Source organism: Mytilus galloprovincialis, chromosome 4, assembly GCF_965363235.1.
Source record: "Mytilus galloprovincialis chromosome 4, xbMytGall1.hap1.1, whole genome shotgun sequence".
NCBI lineage: Eukaryota > Metazoa > Mollusca > Bivalvia > Mytilida > Mytilidae > Mytilus > Mytilus galloprovincialis.
In genome coordinates, this window is record NC_134841.1 from 77,978,241 (window position 1) to 77,996,781 (window position 18,541).

The following is an 18,541-nucleotide window of genomic DNA, read 5'->3' on the forward strand; positions in this document are numbered from 1 at the left end:
TGAAACTAAAAACTTGAAAAATGTTCAACCTTTTTTTTTAATTTGGCTATCTTCCACATAATCAGGTGATATAACTTAGGAAATAGGAAAAAAATAATGCCAGAGTTAAAAGTCTCTATTTTTAACAGCACAAAATGGACCATCATCCAAGCATCCATAGGATGTGATGGATGATGGACATTCTGTAAGGAAGCCGAAGGCTTCGCGGGTTAAAGATGAATATCTTATTCTACAGGCTAGTAACGACCTTGTTTTACAGTTGAGTGATTTTAAATCATAATCACCTGTACAAATCCACTCATGCGTGCATATATAAACCCGTGCACACCTGTATTCTGTCTCATTTTAAAGTATCCCGAAAAAGGATGTGAGCGAAAACTCATTTAATTGTATATAAAATGGGTGGGCCATAAATCAAGGGCGGGTCTTTAACCCGCGAAGCCTTCGGCTTCCTTACAGAATGTCCATCATCCATCACATCCTATGGATGCTTGGATGATGGTCCATTCTATTACAGAAGCCTACAGCTTCTTGGTTAAAGATGAATCTTTAAAGCAAAAAGAATCAATTAAATGAGATAAAAATGGCCACAAATATAATATTTGAAACATCCACATTTAATGCTGTCATAAAATATTTCAATAATACAAAACTTTCTATAATTGTCTTTATCATAATCACTAAAATGAAAGTTCATTTTTCCATCAACATTATCAAATTCTTCACATTTCCATCATGACACAAAGTCCATAAAGTTCATTCATATATCCAACACAACACTATCCTGGAAAAATCGACAGCTCTGGTCAATCCACAATGTTACCGGTTTCTGTAAAGAATGGAACTCCTGTAAAATATTATTTAGGTTGTCATTAAACAGACAAAACAGCATTAATATATTTCTTTTTACATGTCTTAACACCTCTTTTAGCTTCAACCTCTCTTAGATAAAATTTCTTAAATGTTTTTGCAGATTTCCAATTTGCTGTTTTCATAATTGTATCTAGAGTGATACCAGCACTAAAAGCTGCAGATGTAGAGGCGCCTCTGAAAGAATGCGCCTGAAATTTTGTAACATCAATACCAGATGAAGTCAATACAATTTTTAACCATCGAGCTAAAGTTGAGGTTGATATTTTACGCCATGTTCTAAAAGACACCAGGAGATAATCATCCTTGCGCAATTTTTTGGTAGCCTTCAAATAATATTTTAATGTGTATACTGGACAAAGTTCTTTTTTCTTGTATGCATCCAGAGTTATGTTCTGGTTAATCCTACCAATTCTGTCTGTTTTTTGTAAACAGTTCATAGTAAAAACGACAGTTTTACTAGATGTTTCCATGTAATTCAAATTCAAATTTGTCAATGTTTGAGCTCTTTGAGCAGTAGTTAAAGCTAATAAGGTTGCAATTTTTAAAGTTAACATCTTGAGACTTAAACTTTCCAGTGGAAATAAAGTTTCTAAATAACGAACAACTTTACCAACATCCCATGTGATGGAATATTTAGGCAAAGGTGGTCTTGCATTAAAAATTCCTTTCATAAATCTGTAAATGAGATTACTATTGATTACTGTATTACAGCCAATTGATGCCAGAGTCTGGCCAATAGAACATTTATTCATATTAATGCAACTATAAGATTTGCCATCATCATAGAGTCTAGCGAGAAAATTTAATACTTGTACTTCATTTGGTGAAGTGGTATTGATTTTTTGTGTATTACACCAAAAATACCATTTCCGCCAACTATATTCATATTGTCGCGAGGTAGAGACTCTCCATGACTGAGTGATGATGTTTCTAGCTGATTTTGAAATTCCCTTCTTTTTGAGGGAATGCCTGATACTACACAAGCGACTAGGAATAACTTTCTCATGTTTAGCGGGTGCTTTTGATTGTTGTGTACAAGTCTTAAAAGATCTTGACAAAAAGGGAGAATAACAGGATAATCGACCAAACAATTCAATAACCTTGGAAACCAAGGTTGGGATGGCCATGTTGGAACTATCATTAAAACCATTCTCACCTGTTCCTCTTCTACCTTGTTCAAAATTCTTGCTATGATACTGAAAGGAGGAAAAACATATGGTAAATAATTTTTCCAAGAAAAAGAAAAAGCATCAGAAGCCATAGCATCTGGATCTGGAAACCATGAGACATATTTACTTAACTGTTTATTAAGTCTAGAAGCAAATAAATCAATATTTGGTTGAAAGAAATGCCCACAAATATTTCTAAATATATTTTCTTTCAACTTCCATTCAGAAGAGTCACTAAAATTTCTTGACAATTGATCAGGAGTAATATTATCTTTCCCTGCAATATGGACTGCCGTAATAAAATTGTTTTTATCAGCAGCCCAGAACCAAATTTCTCTTACTACTTCCAACAGTGCTACAACACTACCTCCCATGTTATTTATATATTGAACTGCTGTAGAGCTATCAGATTTAATGCAAATATGAGAATTTGAAATGTTTTTTCCTAATGAAAAAAATGCATATTTTATAGCTAAAAGTTCTAATATATTAATGTGTGAAATGCTTTCAGATTTCATCCATCTTCCTTGAGTCTTATTTTTTCCATAAACGGCTCCCCATCCAATTTTAGAAGCGTCAGTTTCAATATACTCAGTAGGAGTACCAAAGCTTATACTTTTCCCTTCATTCCTATCTACATTTTTAATCCACCATAAAATTTCATTTCTTGAATTCTCGGAGAGACTCATGATACCATCATAATTGTCATTGTTTTTGCTCAGAGCTAAAGTTTTCTCAATATCTAAATATCTATGAAAAATTGGTGCTAATAAAACTGCACATGAAGCTGAAGTAAATAAACCTATTAAAGAACTTACTTCCCTGATAACAGGATTATATAAACTATAGATTTTGTTTGCACTTTTCAAAATCTTTTGTATTTTTTCTTCTGTCAGAAACACTTTAAATTGCACAGAATCAATCAAATATCCTAGAAAAATTATTCTCTGTGTTGGAATGAATACTGATTTTCTTTATTTACTAAGAACCCTAGAGAGTGTAACAGATTTCTCAACATGACAGTATTTTCATAACAAATGTTCTCATAGGGACTATGTAATAATGAATCATCTATGTAGAAAAAAGACCCTACTCCTTGGTTCCTTATATGAGAAAAAACTACTTTCATAAGTTTTGTAAAAATTCTAGGTGCACTTGCTAACCCAAAACAAAGACAAGTAAATTCATAAATCTGATCTTTCCAAACAAATTTCAAATATTTTCTACATTTTTTGTTCATTGAAATTGAAAAATATGCATCGCATAAATCTATTGATGTAAAATAATCATTCTTGCTAATATTCAAAAGGACAGACTGTAAATTTTCCTGTTTGAAATGAAAATATTTCACATACTGATTCAGACCTTTCAAATTTATTACAGGCCTATATTTCCCATTCTTCTTCTGAACAAGAAAAATATTTGATATAAATTCATCTTTCTCAGGGTTTGAAATTTGTATTGCACTTTTTGACAATAAAATTTGAATTCATAACTTTTGGCATAAAAAATTGAACCGGTTTATTCTCAAATTCAATTTCATAACCGTTTTGAACTAGATTAAGAATCCAAGGATCGTATGATATTTTTTCCCAATTATGTAAACCAAAACGAATAGACCCAGCTATAAAAGTGGGAGATAGATTATTTACCTCTAATATCTCCTGCCTCTTTGGTTTCTGTAACCAGCTCTCCCTCTGTAGCGGGAGTTTCTCATACCTCTTTGGCCATAATTGTTGTTTTGGTATCTTCCTCGGCCCTGCTTATACCTGGGGGGCAACCATAGCTGCAACCCCCTTGTCTCCAGTTTTTTGAAGTAGCTGTATTTACAACTCCCTTCATCTTCTGGGCATCATTAATATCTTTTACTTTCTTGGACACATCATCTCCGAACAAATATTCGGTAACGTCTAAATGTCTTGTACACAGTTGATGGTACTTCTGATCCATATTGTTTTTCAGTGTCATGCGTCTAACATATGATATTTCAAAAAATGCTGCACAAAGCATTGACAGGGCATTATTAATGTTGACCCTCATTTTAGCCACCGTTTTTACTGCATCTGGTTTCGTCAGTGCTTCTGCAGTACGTATTACTGGTACAATGCCAAAACCCAGGATCCTTTGTATGGTCTGAAAGGACAGATCATCACTTCTGGCTTGGTGATTCAAAAGATGCCAAATCTCAGGATTAACTTTAGGAGGTGCCAACGACTTGCTATTTGAAGGAACTTTATAATCCTTAGCTATTTCTGTAATAACAGACTTACGATTTGTCACAGCGTTTACAAGAGCAGCGATACTCTTATGTGTTTCATCACCAAACTTGTCATCATCTTCAAAAATTTTTGGTATAGCATAAGCGAACTCTTCCTCGCTGTTTTCCTCTGACTCAACCTCATCATCTGCATTGTTTCCAAATATGTCATATTGACTAAAATCAACTTCACCTTCACCTTCGTCTTCTTCCAGTGCAGCCGGGTGTTCCGGTGCACTCGCTAATTCATATCTGTCGGCATTACTATTTTGCCTGTCTAACAAAAGTTCTAGTTTAGAATAAATTCTTCTGAATTCATCTTCTCTTTCTTTATCTTTATCTGAAGGTGTTATATTGTTTCCCCGTTTTACGGGAGCTTTTCCCTTCTTGTTCTTGCCGGGTCCCTTACCCGGGCCTCTTTCATTGTTTTGTTTACTTGCGTTAGTTTTCTTTAATTTCTTAACAGTTTCTGGGGGGACCACGACCGACTTTAATTGTCTCTTTTTGGGTGGTGGTGAAAAGTGTACTGACTCATCAGCCACTGCAGAAAACCCAGAGAAACTAGCTTCGTCACCCGACGCTAGAATTGACATAATGTCCGCCGCCACTTGGCTGGATTGGGACAGACCCGAGTCGGAGTCTTCCGTACTAGACATTATAAAGTATAGACACGAGTCGTGTCTGCTGATTCAGCAATTTTATTTTTACTTTACTTTACTCGTTCTAGCCTTAGAATAAAATGAGACAGAATACAGGTGTGCACGGGTTTATATATGCACGCATGAGTGGATTTGTACAGGTGATTATGATTTAAAATCACTCAACTGTAAAACAAGGTCGTTACTAGCCTGTAGAATAAGATATTCATCTTTAACCAAGAAGCTGTAGGCTTCTGTAATAGAATAAATATTTAAGGAATGCCTAATATTTGTTTCTGTCTATGAAGAAATAACATAAAAAATGTGATGCACACTGAAAACTCGCCTAACAATTCCAAATTCCATTTGAAGTCGGGGAAAATCATAAAAAAAGTTGATGACGTCACACTCGCATAACAAAATTATGTCATTGAGCTGATAGACAAAATACTGTCAGCCCAATTAGAAGAATTGTTACATCCAAATTAATATTATTTTCAAAGCCATACTTTATTTAACTGAACTAAAAGCAACCACAATGGTATAGATGGAAGGCAAGACAGACAAAATTCATTTGATGCCTTGCATATATATTTGTCAAACTTGTATTGTTGAGGTGTCAACTTATTGACAGTTTCCCCATATATCCCTTTATCAATATGTAAATACAGAAAGACAGACAGTTGGATAAGTTATGTCCCCTTAATCTTATACTTACATAACGCTCTATAATTACAATCGCTATGATCCAAACTATTGCAGAAAATAAAAGTATGGTCCATACCAAATTATTCTTCATAAATAATGCTGAAACATAAAACAGAAATATCAGTTCATGGCCACTTTAATCACTTATAAAGTTGATATACTAACGGTATTGTAAACTATGGAAAATTGAAAATAATTATTATAAAATATTAAATGACATTCTTTTAAATGATATTCTTCCCCTAATAAGCAAAGCACTAGTTGGTTAAAACAAAATGGAACTGGTGAGAACAGAATTTATACAGGAGAAATAAATATTCATTTACTGTTATATTAGTTAATTGTCCTAATACGAAAATTTATCAGGTCAATGTTAAACAAAAATTCAAGTTTTTTCTATGTAACATCATCAGACATGGTCACCTTATCATAAGAAATAACAAAATAATATAGTTAAGTAAAATTCAGATAAAAATAGGGAAAAGTACATTTCTTTTCATTCAATTGATTGAATAAGACCCCGTTCACACTAAGACATTTTTATCAATTTAAACTAGACCGGTTCACTTTAGATTGATTTAAGGGCCAGTGTGAACGCTTTGAATCAATCTTCAATCGGTCTAAACTAAAACACCAAAAGAGGTAGTTTAGTTTGAATCGATCTAAAGTAAACCGATCTTACTTTAAATGTGAACGCAGAGATCGGTTTAAACTAGTACGATTGAATTGCAAATAACGTATGTGCATGTACAGCGCCAAAACTATCTGAGAGGTTCGTTGTCTAACCCATATTTCTCTGTTTACAGACATTTAAGAAAACATTTTGTCTTGGCCATCGCATAGATTTGCGAAATCTGTATCTTCATTTCTTATGATGATTTTTTTTCTTTTTAGGAACCGCAATACTTCGTCATGTTGTAACTTCGTTACAAGAGATATCTTTTTCAAAATTAAAGGAAATGGCAATAACACCTGTACCAAAATGTTAACTTCTGATTCAGGAGAAACAATAACTTTATCCATTTTTTTTTTCAAGTGTGTATTTAATAAATCCATTCTATTTATACACAATGTTTACAGTTTTACGGGTAAAAAGGTTAGATCGATTGCGTTTTTAATTGTAGTGTGAACGCAGTGGATCGGTTTAGACCGATAGAGATCGTTATGATTAAATGTGAACGCTAACTGGTTTTATTTAGATCGATTCAAATTAGATCGATTCAAAAAAATGCTAGTGTGAACGGGGTCTAACACTCAATTTGAATGGAAACTTATTTCATAAAGGATGTATGTAAGGCACTAAACATGTGGTATGTGTTATTAACTCCAAGTTTTGACAAGTGTATCAAAGTTAAATATCAACAGAGTTAAATGGTGTTTTTGACATTTTCAAATCTCAAGTGATTTCCTTCAGCCTAACCTACCGTAATCAGAAATTTTAAATTATGAATTTCAAAAGATATGAGTTTCATATCAATATTTAACCCTCCACCATCACAATATGAATGTAAATACACAGAAAATTGAAAAATTGAAAAATACAGTTCAATCATAAGTATATGAAGCCTTTGTCAGACTCTAGATAAATTGTGATTAAATCTTACAAGGAAACTTTAAAGGATTTTCAAATCAATCTCTAAATACATATACAGATAATCCATTTTCAAAAAGGTCCAAGGGCACTCCTGGAGTGGACACAAATATGAAACTATTGCAAGAAAAATTGATAAACTGAAAAACAAGCTGAATGAGACTGCTGCATAAATATATCCATGAATCAAAGTAAAAATGACATTTTGAATAGTGTATTTTAAGCATATCGGCCAACCTCTGAAAACACTCAAAATGGGAGTGTTGGCAGATATGATTTTGAGAGTCGCTTTTGACTCCCTTGGTGAAAAATTATAAAGGATTATGTATTCAACTGATTAAATGAGTTTGTTTTACTATATACATACCAATTTTATCTACAGAGAAGTAATCAAGCACACTAAACAATCTTTTAATCAAAGGAGGGTCTGACTTTTCACAATTTCCCTAAAAACAATTTCAAAGTTATATACAACATTTATTTACAAGTTATCTTCATCAAAAAAAATTTGAAAACGATAATTTGTCTACATGCCACCATGCCACACACCAACGATGGCATAACAAGTGGTCAAATAAGTATTAATTGTATTATCTGAGTGAAATATTGGACATATCAAATTTTTTTCTAAGTTGACAGATTGGATTTTTTATTCATGATATAAAAAAATATTCTTTTTCTTTAAGTTATGAAATGTTTTGTTTTGATAAACCATGAATAACATGATTAAAAAAAATTCAAAAAGTTGAAGAAAATTATAACAAAGTGAATATCTTTAAGCAGATGAGTTCATTTTTTTTCTATTAACTGACATCTGGAGTGTCTAAGGATCCTGACAAAGGATTCCTTTTGAAATATTTATTTAAGAATTGAATGCTTCTTTTTGTTACTTCATTGGGGTGTAAAAGCGTTGACCGAAGTATATTTTGTGTGCTAAAAATGTGCGCACAGTCAACACTTTTACAACCCCATGAAAATGATCATCTAGGATCATGAAAACATGATTTTTATAAAGTGTGGGATCTCTTGTCATCACGAATGATAAATTTTATTGTGTAATGAAGTTGAATTAGGAATAACGCGAAATTGCACTTAGCCAATCAGAATAACATATTATAATGATACCTTCTCCCCCTCCCCCTCTACTACGTAACTGATAAAAATTTGGTCTTTTGCTGTCCACCATTTCAACATGCATGCTGAGGAGGAATATGATGTGAAGGATGTATAAATATGCAGTAATGATCTGTTAAGATTGTTCTCATACTGAATATACATGAAATACTTGCCACTAGGCATTCAGCAAACATCATTAAATCAACACAATTTATTCTTTAAGAATATTTACTTCTAAAATAAGACATTAACAATATTTACTATCATCTGAACATTATACTCACACTACCATCACAAAATCCTTCTGCACAAGGCCTACCATTTTGATGATACTGATTCATTCCATTATTATTGGTTGTTGGTTTACAAACTCCATTACTATCTTCACAACACTGTTTACAGGAATCTGTACCTTAAAACAATATAAAGATGTACAAATATGTTTACAAAGCACAATTGAGTTTAGATACCACTCTTCAAACTAGATGTGTCGAAACGACACAAATAGCCCAATCTAAAAGAGGTGAAAAATCTGAGATTCCAATAACACATGTGGAGACAAACATGCTGGTAGTCTCACAAATAAAAAATCACCTCAAAATCTTGAGGCGTATAGAAAAAAGTCTGTATAACTAAACTCTGATTTTCAACAATTTATCAATGTCCAAAGCCCTGCTTTCAGCAAAAATTAGCCGATCAGAACTAAACTTAAACTTGATCTGTAACTCATCCTGGTTAACCTCATACCAAAAATCAGCCCAATATCTAAAGGTCTTTAGGAAAAAAAGTCAGTATAACTGTGATTTTCAACAATTTATCAATGTCCAAAGCTCATAATTTCAGCAAAAATAAGCTGATTGGAACGAAACCTAAACTTGATTTGTAACTCATCATGGTTAACTCACATACCAAAAAATCAGCCCAATATCTAAAGGTACTTAAGAAAAAGTCCGTATAAATGTAATTTTCAATAATTTATCACAATTTATCAATGTCCAAAGCCTGTAATTTCGACAATAAAATACTTGAAATGTATATAAAATAATGGATTTAATAAGTTTTAATACTTTCTAAGAATAAAAAATGCATAATCAAATCTCACACATGTGCACATGCACACACATGTAATAACTAGTCTAAATAACTTATCAGTAGTCGAAAGACATATATTTATATGGAACATAGTTTGGGACAACAAGAAAATTTTGACTCATCAGAAATTTCAAGACAACCAGAGTTAACTGTACTTTGTTGCGGAGCCATAAAAATACTTGAAATGAACATAAAATAATGGATTTAATAAGTTTTAATACTTTCTAAGAATAAAAAATGCATAATCAAATCTCACACATGTGCACATGCACACACATGTAATAGTCTAAATAACTTATCAGTAGTCGAAAGACATATATTTATATGGAACATAGTTTGGGAGTCGGGACAACAAGAAAATTTTGACTCATCAGAAATTTCAAGACAACCAGAGCTAACTGTACTTGTTAAAGAAAAAAATCCAGGTACAATATTTGGCTGAATTTTCATGCAGTCACTTAGAGCAGATCTTCTAAATAAAATAATCTGACTACAGGAAACATAGAAAAAAGTTATTGTCAGGTAAAAGTATTTGAAGAATTTTTTTTATGAAATCTTCCTTCTTCTTAGAGTTAATTTTGATTACCTAAACAAATACAGCTAGTTTTGCCTTTTGACTGGCAAATATCAAGACATACTCCGTCCTTACATGTGCCACTGAAGAAAAATAAAAAATAAGTTTTAAAGACAAAAATATTATTATGATGTGTCAATTGCTTAGTTTTTATTATCTTGTGTTTGTTGGGTTTTTTTTTCTCCTCAATTGAATAATGATGTCATACTATATAGAAGACATTATTTTCAGCATTTTAGTAAAAACAAAACAAACTTATTTTGGTTTCTAAAAATGTTTTTTTGGATCATGAGTTTTTTTTTGGATCATGAGTTGTTTTTGTTTGGATTTTGAAACAAACAAGAAAGGGCTGAAGCAGACTCTGTGACTTTTTTGTAATAATAATTGTCAAGTTTTAAAGGTGAAAATTTGCTTAGGCTGTTCCAAAAATAAATGAATGGGGGGGAGGCACTTTTTTTCTGGTTTTTATTTGGAATATATATTCAACATGTACAATTTTGTAAAGTGGTTTTGAATTAAACAGAAAAACATTCATGTCTGTAGAAAAATTGAAAGGGCAAAGTAAAATTCTCTATATGTAATGAAATTGTATATAAATTCTTTAATAGAAGAAAACTATTTAAAAAAATCAATGCTTATTTTAGTGTATTTTTTGGGGTGTCAAAGCGTTGACTGAAGCACATTTTGTATGAAATGCAGAGGCACCTCAATCAAAAAATTTGTGATTTTTTTATAATTACAATTTTATGCCAAGACCATGAATTTGTTTTTCTTTCTTATATTTACTCAAGTACTTTTTTGTGCAAGCTCTTGTCATCACAAATGTAACATAGCATTTTGAATGAATGAATGAATGAATACTTTATTTGCAAGAAGCATATACATGCCATGGCAAAACGAAAATATATACAATATATGACAAACAAGAGAGCAGAGAACAGTAATTACAGAGTATACAAAAATATTAAGACAATATATGTGATCTAATTTTCCAAGCTGCATTTAAATAATTGCATAGTTTTACTGTCAGAGATTTAGAATGAGCTTGTAATAAATTATCTAACTTGTGCCGATTTGGCCAAGAACAGTAGAATAAAGGTAAAAATTCTATACGCACAGATCTATACGCTGGACATGATAAAACAAAATGATATTCGTCCTCTAAAACATTCATATTGCAACATATACAAATTCTCTTTGACATGAAGGTGTTTTAATTTTTATTTTTAATGACACATGATTGTTGTTAGCCAATCAAACTAATGAAATATACATGTAATATAATTATTTGTGAAATGAATACTTACCCATCCTGACAAGCACCACCTGATAGCTTAATTGGTGCTGGACATTTAAAGTCTATTCCTCTAAGAGAGTCAAGGAACTATATACTAATAAAAGAAGACATTTTATTTACAATGTCCATTCTGCATTTTACTTTTACCCTTTCCTCCATGAAATTTTATCTTTATATACATTTCAAATGACTCAATATAGGATTCAGCACTTCCCCTTCTTTCCTTTAGGTAACTGTTGCAATCTTGGTAATCATATATAATTTTATAAAAGTGATCAACTTCAGTAACTCTAAGAATCCACTTTCCTAGTGAGGTATTAAATTTACGAAAAAAACAGTATTTTAATATTTACAAAACAATTAAAATATATTTCCCATAAAGGATACGTGCAATTGGACGGCCCTAAACAGTCTAAATCATCAACTGCTAAAGAATGGCATCTTTGCCCTGCTGGAGCAACATTACAGGTTTTGCAACAAGCAAAGTTCATTTCACTGAAAAAGACACCAAATTGTTTATCATCAAGAAGACAACAGATTACAAAGAGAATAACATAATAATAATAGTTCTTAAATCTTGGGACAATCTAGCCTAGTCATTAATTGTAAAAAATCCTGGCATTTAAAAGTGTTCACCTTACTAAAATATTCACCATGATGCTTTATGCATCTCAGCCTTGGGAGGCAACGATAGATGGGCGACAAACCGCATGGTGGACCTTCGCTTCCCAAATTTCAGGCATGTTTGTTCATTATTTGTGTTGGTGTACTGCTGAAACTTAGCTGCACAAACATAGCTCTTAGGTCCCTATGATGTTGTTTCACTATTATAGCCAAAAGCTAACTGAAACTGACTCCAAATATGGATTTGCCATTTTGACATAATTCAAGAAAAAATTGGGATTATGGTGACTTGAGTAACCCTGGTATCACTCAGATTACAATTCTATCTTGACAGGTAAGTTTGTATTTAGCCTATAAAATACAAACTTATCTGTCAAGGTAGAATTGCAATCTGAGTGATACTGGTGTTCCTCAAGTCACCATAATGAGATCTTGATGTTTTCGTTTCACAGACACTTATTTTAGGTCATAAAAAAGACACATGGAGTAATAAGTTAAACTGTGAGCTACTGCTCACTGATGATATCCCACCACAAATGGATAATTTTGATAGTGTTAAATATGCAAGTGTTCTGTAAACAAGAAGTTGTTAAGTGATGAATCTGAAAACAAATGGTGAATTGTACTTATACATTCAGAAATCCTTATAATGTAGATCCTGAGAAAGATGCAAAGAAAAATATTCAAGGGACGAATGAACAGAACAGATGGACTGACAGACAGAGGTAATAGGATGCACTGTGGTTTAACAGGACTTTGAACAAACAAATTAATGTCAGTTCATGGAATCATTTCATGTTAGTTGGTCTAAGTCTAAGAAATTAAAATGAGATTGAAAAAAATGTATGGTTGGCTCAATTTTCCAGCTAGCTAGCATTCCACAAATAAAACTTAATCTGCAGTAACGCAAATGTTTTGAGATTAACAAACCTGCACTTAGCTCCTGATCTGAGTTCACATTGTGCATTACAACAAAAGTCCCCTTCATATCCTGCATCACACTCCTCCCCTATATCAATACGACCATTTCCACACAGTCCTCTCCCTCCAGTAGATTTTGCTTTAATAAAAATTAAAGAAAATTAATTCAATTGACTTTGGAATTTCTGTTATTATATTGCGTTTGACTTTTGCATCATACCAACCATGCGAGGGCTTTATAGACAATCAAGATTGTTAAAAAAACATATTAAATTAAAATTTGCGTCTTCTGTTTGGCTGACATTGTTTTGTCTATCAGCTCATAGACATAATTTTTTCATGTGACCTAGACTTCATCAACATTTTTTCATGATTTGAATATATAAGTATCAATCTTTCAGATATTTTAATACATTTACAGTAACTGCTGGACCTGAAATTTACAGTTGCGTTAATTTTTGGTTTTCTTAATTTAATAATATTCATTTTATTTAGATAGATAAGAATATACAACACTTTACTCATCATTAGAAAATGTATACTGTAAATTCAGAAATTATTGCAATGTTATTATTATTGTGTAAAATGAAACAGGGTTATAATCACAATAGTTTAAACTCACTTTTTGAAATGTTTAATTTAAGGTAAACTAGATTCTTTCTCAATATTGCAAAAATTAAAATCAAATTTAAGTCTAAAATGACAAAATCGCAACAATACATGCAAGCAATAATTTCTGAATTTACATCATAATCCTTTTCAAATATCACTATTACCATCAAAACAGCTGAATCCTTTTTTCGACACCACTTTGAAGATGAACCTTTTACTACATGGAGAAAATATCTACAAAAAAAAACAAATGTTGGGCTAGTGTAAAGATATTTTCATGTAGACTCAACCAAATTCATTTCAATTGTCCACCAAAACTAAAATCAAACATGCGGCAGATTTTGGTTGAACTGAGGACCAATCTTCCTAATCTGACCATGACCTTACAACATGTATGTAAAAGTACTAGTACATTAAGCCACCTACTGTAAAATACATTGAGATAATAGTAGTAGTGCATCCTACTGTAAATGACTGACTCTTTATTTCATCTAATCTTATGGTTCGTTTATTTTTTGTGGATACCAATTTTCGTGGATTAAAGACAAATTGTATTAGCCTGGATCCTTAATATTGCGGTCTGCAAAATTACTCACAGAAAGTAAAACCTTGGTTGAGGGGGGATTTTTGAAGTTTTTAACTTTTTAACCCTAACCTGATTATTGGCATCATATCCTGTAGTAGCCATATAGTACATGATATATTTTCCATTACTGCTCACGTCTGGTGCACATTCACTAGAATCTGGATCATGTTCACTGCCCCAGTTATGTCCTGTAAAACACGTCAATTAGGAAAATGTTTACAATTTACATATGCATTAAGGAGGTGTGAGTCAACTTAAATGAGACAGCAACAAAACAATACAAATTAATGAGATAACTGGTTTTCAAGGTCACTATATGGCAAGTCTTTAATTCATTGTTTACACAACATTCTTTTTAATTTTCTTGCATGTTACTATCAGGTATGTAAGCAAACTTTTATGATTATATTTGGATTTAATAATGTTATGAACACTGATGTGTTTCTGCCTACTTTTGAAAATTGTCAGCTAAATTATTGGTGTTGGTGTTAAATGCCCAGTGGCAAATGTTACATGCATTCTCAAAATAGATGAACTTAATGTTATGGAATAATACTATTTACATACCTAGCTCTGTTTCCATCATTACAGCAACAATCAGGTCAATGATATGAAAAATAAACAATTTTACTGTATGAATAAAAGGATATTTATAGCATATTTACATATTGTACATTGTATAAAACAGTACTAAAGAGAAAAATTTGAGATTTTATGAATTTCCAGAAGAACTTTAAACAGATGTTCCGCAGGGCACAGTTTTATACGACCGCAGAGGTTGAACGGTTGGGGCAAGTATGGACACAAAATTCAAGCTGGATTCAGCTCTAAATTTGGAATGTAATTATATAGTTGACACAGCATAGGTTTCTGACACATAATGAATGTACTTAAAAAAATTTTTTTGCCTTTGAGCAATTCACTATGCTGTTGAATATTAATCCTCTCAAAAGAATGTTTGAAGAAATTTTCTTTTATTTATGAAATCTGAAATGAGAAAAATTGACCCCCCCCCCCCAACCCCCATTCCCCCCAACCCCAATTTTTTTTTCACATTCCCCTTTTTCTTATTCCAAATCGGATCTCAATTCAAATTTCTTATGGAGTTTGCAACAATAACTACTCAATTAAATACATCATAAAATGTTAAAAATGTAAAAAAAGTGCTCTTTATCACTGAATGGTAAAGATTGTTTTAATTTATCAGTTGGTAGTAAAAGTGAACATACATTGTATATTGTGTAAAACAATGATTTAAGTTGATTCAACTACTATTCTGGACATAGAAAGATAACTCCAATTAAAAATTTCTTGCTATTGCACAATATTGTGCAATTAGATTTTTTTTTGCTATTTCCAATACTGTGCAATTGAAAATACTTGCTATTGCACAATACTGTGCAATTGAAGATTTCTTGCTATTGTGCAATACTGTGCAATTGAAAATTTCTTGCTATTGCACAATACTGTGCAATTGAGATTTCTTGCTATTGCTGAATACTGTGCAATTGAAAATTTCTTGCTATTGCACAATACTTAATATAATAATTTTGGATCCTGATTGGACCAACTTGAAAACTGGGCCCATAATCAAAAATCTAAGTACATGTTTAGATTCAGCATTTCAAAGAACCCCAAGAATTCAATTTTTTTTAAAATCAAACGAAGATTAATTTTGGACCCTTGGGACCTTAATGTAGACCAATTTGAAAACCAGACCAAAAATTAAGAATCTACATACACAGTATGATTCGGCATATCAAAGAACCCCAATTATTCAATTTTTGATGAAACCAAACAAAGTTTAATTTTGGACCCTTTGGGCCCCTTATTCCTAAACTGTTGGGACCAAAACTCCCAAAATCAATCTGAACCTTTCTTTTGTGTTCATAAACCTTGTGTTTAAATTTCATAGATTTCTATTTACTTATACTAAAGTTATTGTCCAAAAACCAAGAAAAATGCTTATTTGGGCCCCTTTTTGGCCCCTAATTCCTTAACTGTTGGGATCTCAACTCCAAAAATCAATCCCAACCTTCCTTTTGTGGTCATATACTTTGTGTTTAAATTTATTTGATTTCAATTTAATTATACTAAAGTTATTGTGAAAAAACCAAGAATAATGCTTATTTGGGCCCTTTTTTGCCCCTAATTCCTAAACTGTTAGAACCAAAACACCCAAAATCAATCCCAACCTTCCTTTTGTGGTCATAAACCTTGTGTCAAAATATCATTGATTTCTATTTACTTAAACTAAAGTTATAGTGCGAAAACCTTGAAAATGCTTATTTGGGCCCTTTTTGGCTCCTAATTCCTAAACTGTTGGGACAAAAACTTCCAAAATCAATCCCAACCTTCCTTTTATGGTCATAAACCTTGTTTTTAAATTTCATACATTTCTATTTACTTAAACTAAAGTTATAGTGCGAGACCAATAGTATTCGGACGACAATGACAACTACGCCAAAGTGATACCAATATACGACCAAAAAATTTTCAATTTTTGCGGTCGTATAAAAACTTCTACATACAAGAAAGATCATCAAAATATATTTTTATTTCAGCTTGTGCATCAGAGACCTAAGATCAATTACTTGATAAATTAATTAATTACCGGTAAATTTCAATAAAATACGGGACCTATAGTTGTTAATTTCGGTGTCATCTGGTCTCTTGTGGACAGTTGTCTCATTGGCAATCATACCACATCTTCTTATTTCCATTATAATAATTCAAAAGTTCACATTTTTAAAAGAATCCCATGTACTAAGTTTAAAATTGATGTCACTACAACTCATATTATTTAAACTACCCAACCAAAAATATAATATGGGACAAACGAACAGGCTGATGCAGACCAGAAAACATAATGCCTGTACCATACATGAAAAGACTAATGTTTCATGTAAAATAATAGCTTATGGTATTGACGTAGGCGGATTGGGCCCCCTTTTGGTGGGAAAAATTTAGTTGATAATATATGAAATCACTGAAGCATGGAGCCCCCATCCCCACCCTTTAGGTCAGTCAGTGGGACCCCCTTATCAAAAGTTCTGGATCCGCCACTGTTTGCGAATATTAAATGAAGATTATTCCAAGATACATGACGATTTCTTTACTAACCGTGTGATACAGTAATCAAAGCCTGAGCAGCCAAAGCTCTAGACCCTCCAGGATTTTGGAAACTACTCACACCAGTGTTGACTGCAATTTTCTGTCCAGTTCCAATATATGCAGCTGTTTATATAAGTACATATTCATAAAATCATGAAACAGCATTGGGAAACAAAGACTTCTTTAAATAATATATTTTCATATAAAATAAAAACTTATCAACACACACTAATATACAACAATTTGCTTCTACAGCAAAACCTTGCTTATCTAAAATAACAATTCCGTAATTTGATTAAATAAAGTCATTAGAGCGATATTTAGCATAGAAAAATCTAAAGAATACCTATAATGATAGGACAATAGATAAATTAACATATGCTTTATGACATGAAATACTTTCATTGTCCCATAATACATAATTGAAACACAAATGAAATGAAGTATTGGGTATCAGGTTATCACTATTATGATTTAATATTTAGCCTTCTTTGGAACTATTGGTACAGTGTTTTGAATATTATCTCACTTTTACCAATTCATGTTAGAGAAGATGCATATATTGCAGTAAACCTAGGATTGCATGGTAGCTAACTATCTAACTAAAATACCATTACATGCAAGATAAATAGATTAATCCTCGACATTAAGTAATTTTACTAAGTCAATATCATGTGGCAGATTAAAAGGGGGTGGGGTTAGACCCCCTTTTTTATGATAAATGGGGTTATATATTTTGAAATCATACATTTATCAATATCTGTGAACCTTGAAAAATAACATATTGGAACTAAATCTTAATATAGCTCTTTACTAGTTTATAAAGTTTAATAGACATCCATGGCTTCCAACTCTCTGTGTATGAAGGGAAAAAATTAAAAAACACAACAGAAACAACAAATTTATAAAGATATCAATATGGTCATTATACTATTCTTTCATCTTAATGTAAATGTATAGTAGAAACCTCTATACTGCAATTTTATAAATGTAATTATTTTTTTTTCACTTGAAGTTGCTGTTTTTGTGTCAGATTTTGAAGATAGTTTATACTCTAATCAGTAAACAAGGAAAGCCAGAAAGCCATTTTTACTGAGGTTTGCTTATTTTGCTTTTGTTCATTTGTTTGTTATATAATAATAAATAAAATCATTTTGGAAATTTCAAAAAACTATACTTTTTTAAGATAAATAATAATTTTTTTTCGACCAAATGGCATAATAAAACATTGCTACCAATAACAATCAATTAAATCACCTGCATATGTTCCAGATTTTAAAAGACGAAAAACTCAATTGCATGACTCTGTTCAAATATTGCAATATCCCTGGTATTCTATTATGATTTTTATGGCATTTCTGCTTTTTGA

At 31.8% G+C, this 18,541-nt stretch overlaps 1 protein-coding gene and 1 long non-coding RNA gene across 2 annotated transcripts in view; both read right to left on the reverse strand.

Moving 5' to 3' along the window:
- Positions 1 to 18,541, reverse strand: part of LOC143073016 (ADAM 17-like protease) — a 32,109-nt gene that overhangs the window by 1,453 nt on the left and 12,115 nt on the right. The window contains exons 11-21 of the mRNA XM_076248229.1: positions 17,182 to 17,295; positions 14,626 to 14,631; positions 14,128 to 14,246; positions 13,637 to 13,706; positions 12,870 to 12,999; positions 11,703 to 11,810; positions 11,326 to 11,385; positions 10,031 to 10,101; positions 8,637 to 8,764; positions 7,604 to 7,682; positions 5,656 to 5,744 (exon numbers count right to left, since the gene is read on the reverse strand). Of these exons, the coding sequence (XP_076104344.1) occupies positions 5,656 to 5,744; positions 7,604 to 7,682; positions 8,637 to 8,764; positions 10,031 to 10,101; positions 11,326 to 11,385; positions 11,703 to 11,810; positions 12,870 to 12,999; positions 13,637 to 13,706; positions 14,128 to 14,246; positions 14,626 to 14,631; positions 17,182 to 17,295 (974 nt within the window). The remainder of the gene's footprint in view (positions 1 to 5,655; positions 5,745 to 7,603; positions 7,683 to 8,636; positions 8,765 to 10,030; positions 10,102 to 11,325; positions 11,386 to 11,702; positions 11,811 to 12,869; positions 13,000 to 13,636; positions 13,707 to 14,127; positions 14,247 to 14,625; positions 14,632 to 17,181; positions 17,296 to 18,541) is intronic.
- LOC143073012 (uncharacterized) lies at positions 157 to 3,782 on the reverse strand. Its single transcript, XR_012977372.1, has 3 exons — positions 3,695 to 3,782; positions 2,030 to 2,069; positions 157 to 847 (listed from the first exon to the last, which is right to left on the reverse strand). It is a non-coding gene; the product is annotated as an uncharacterized LOC143073012 (long non-coding RNA).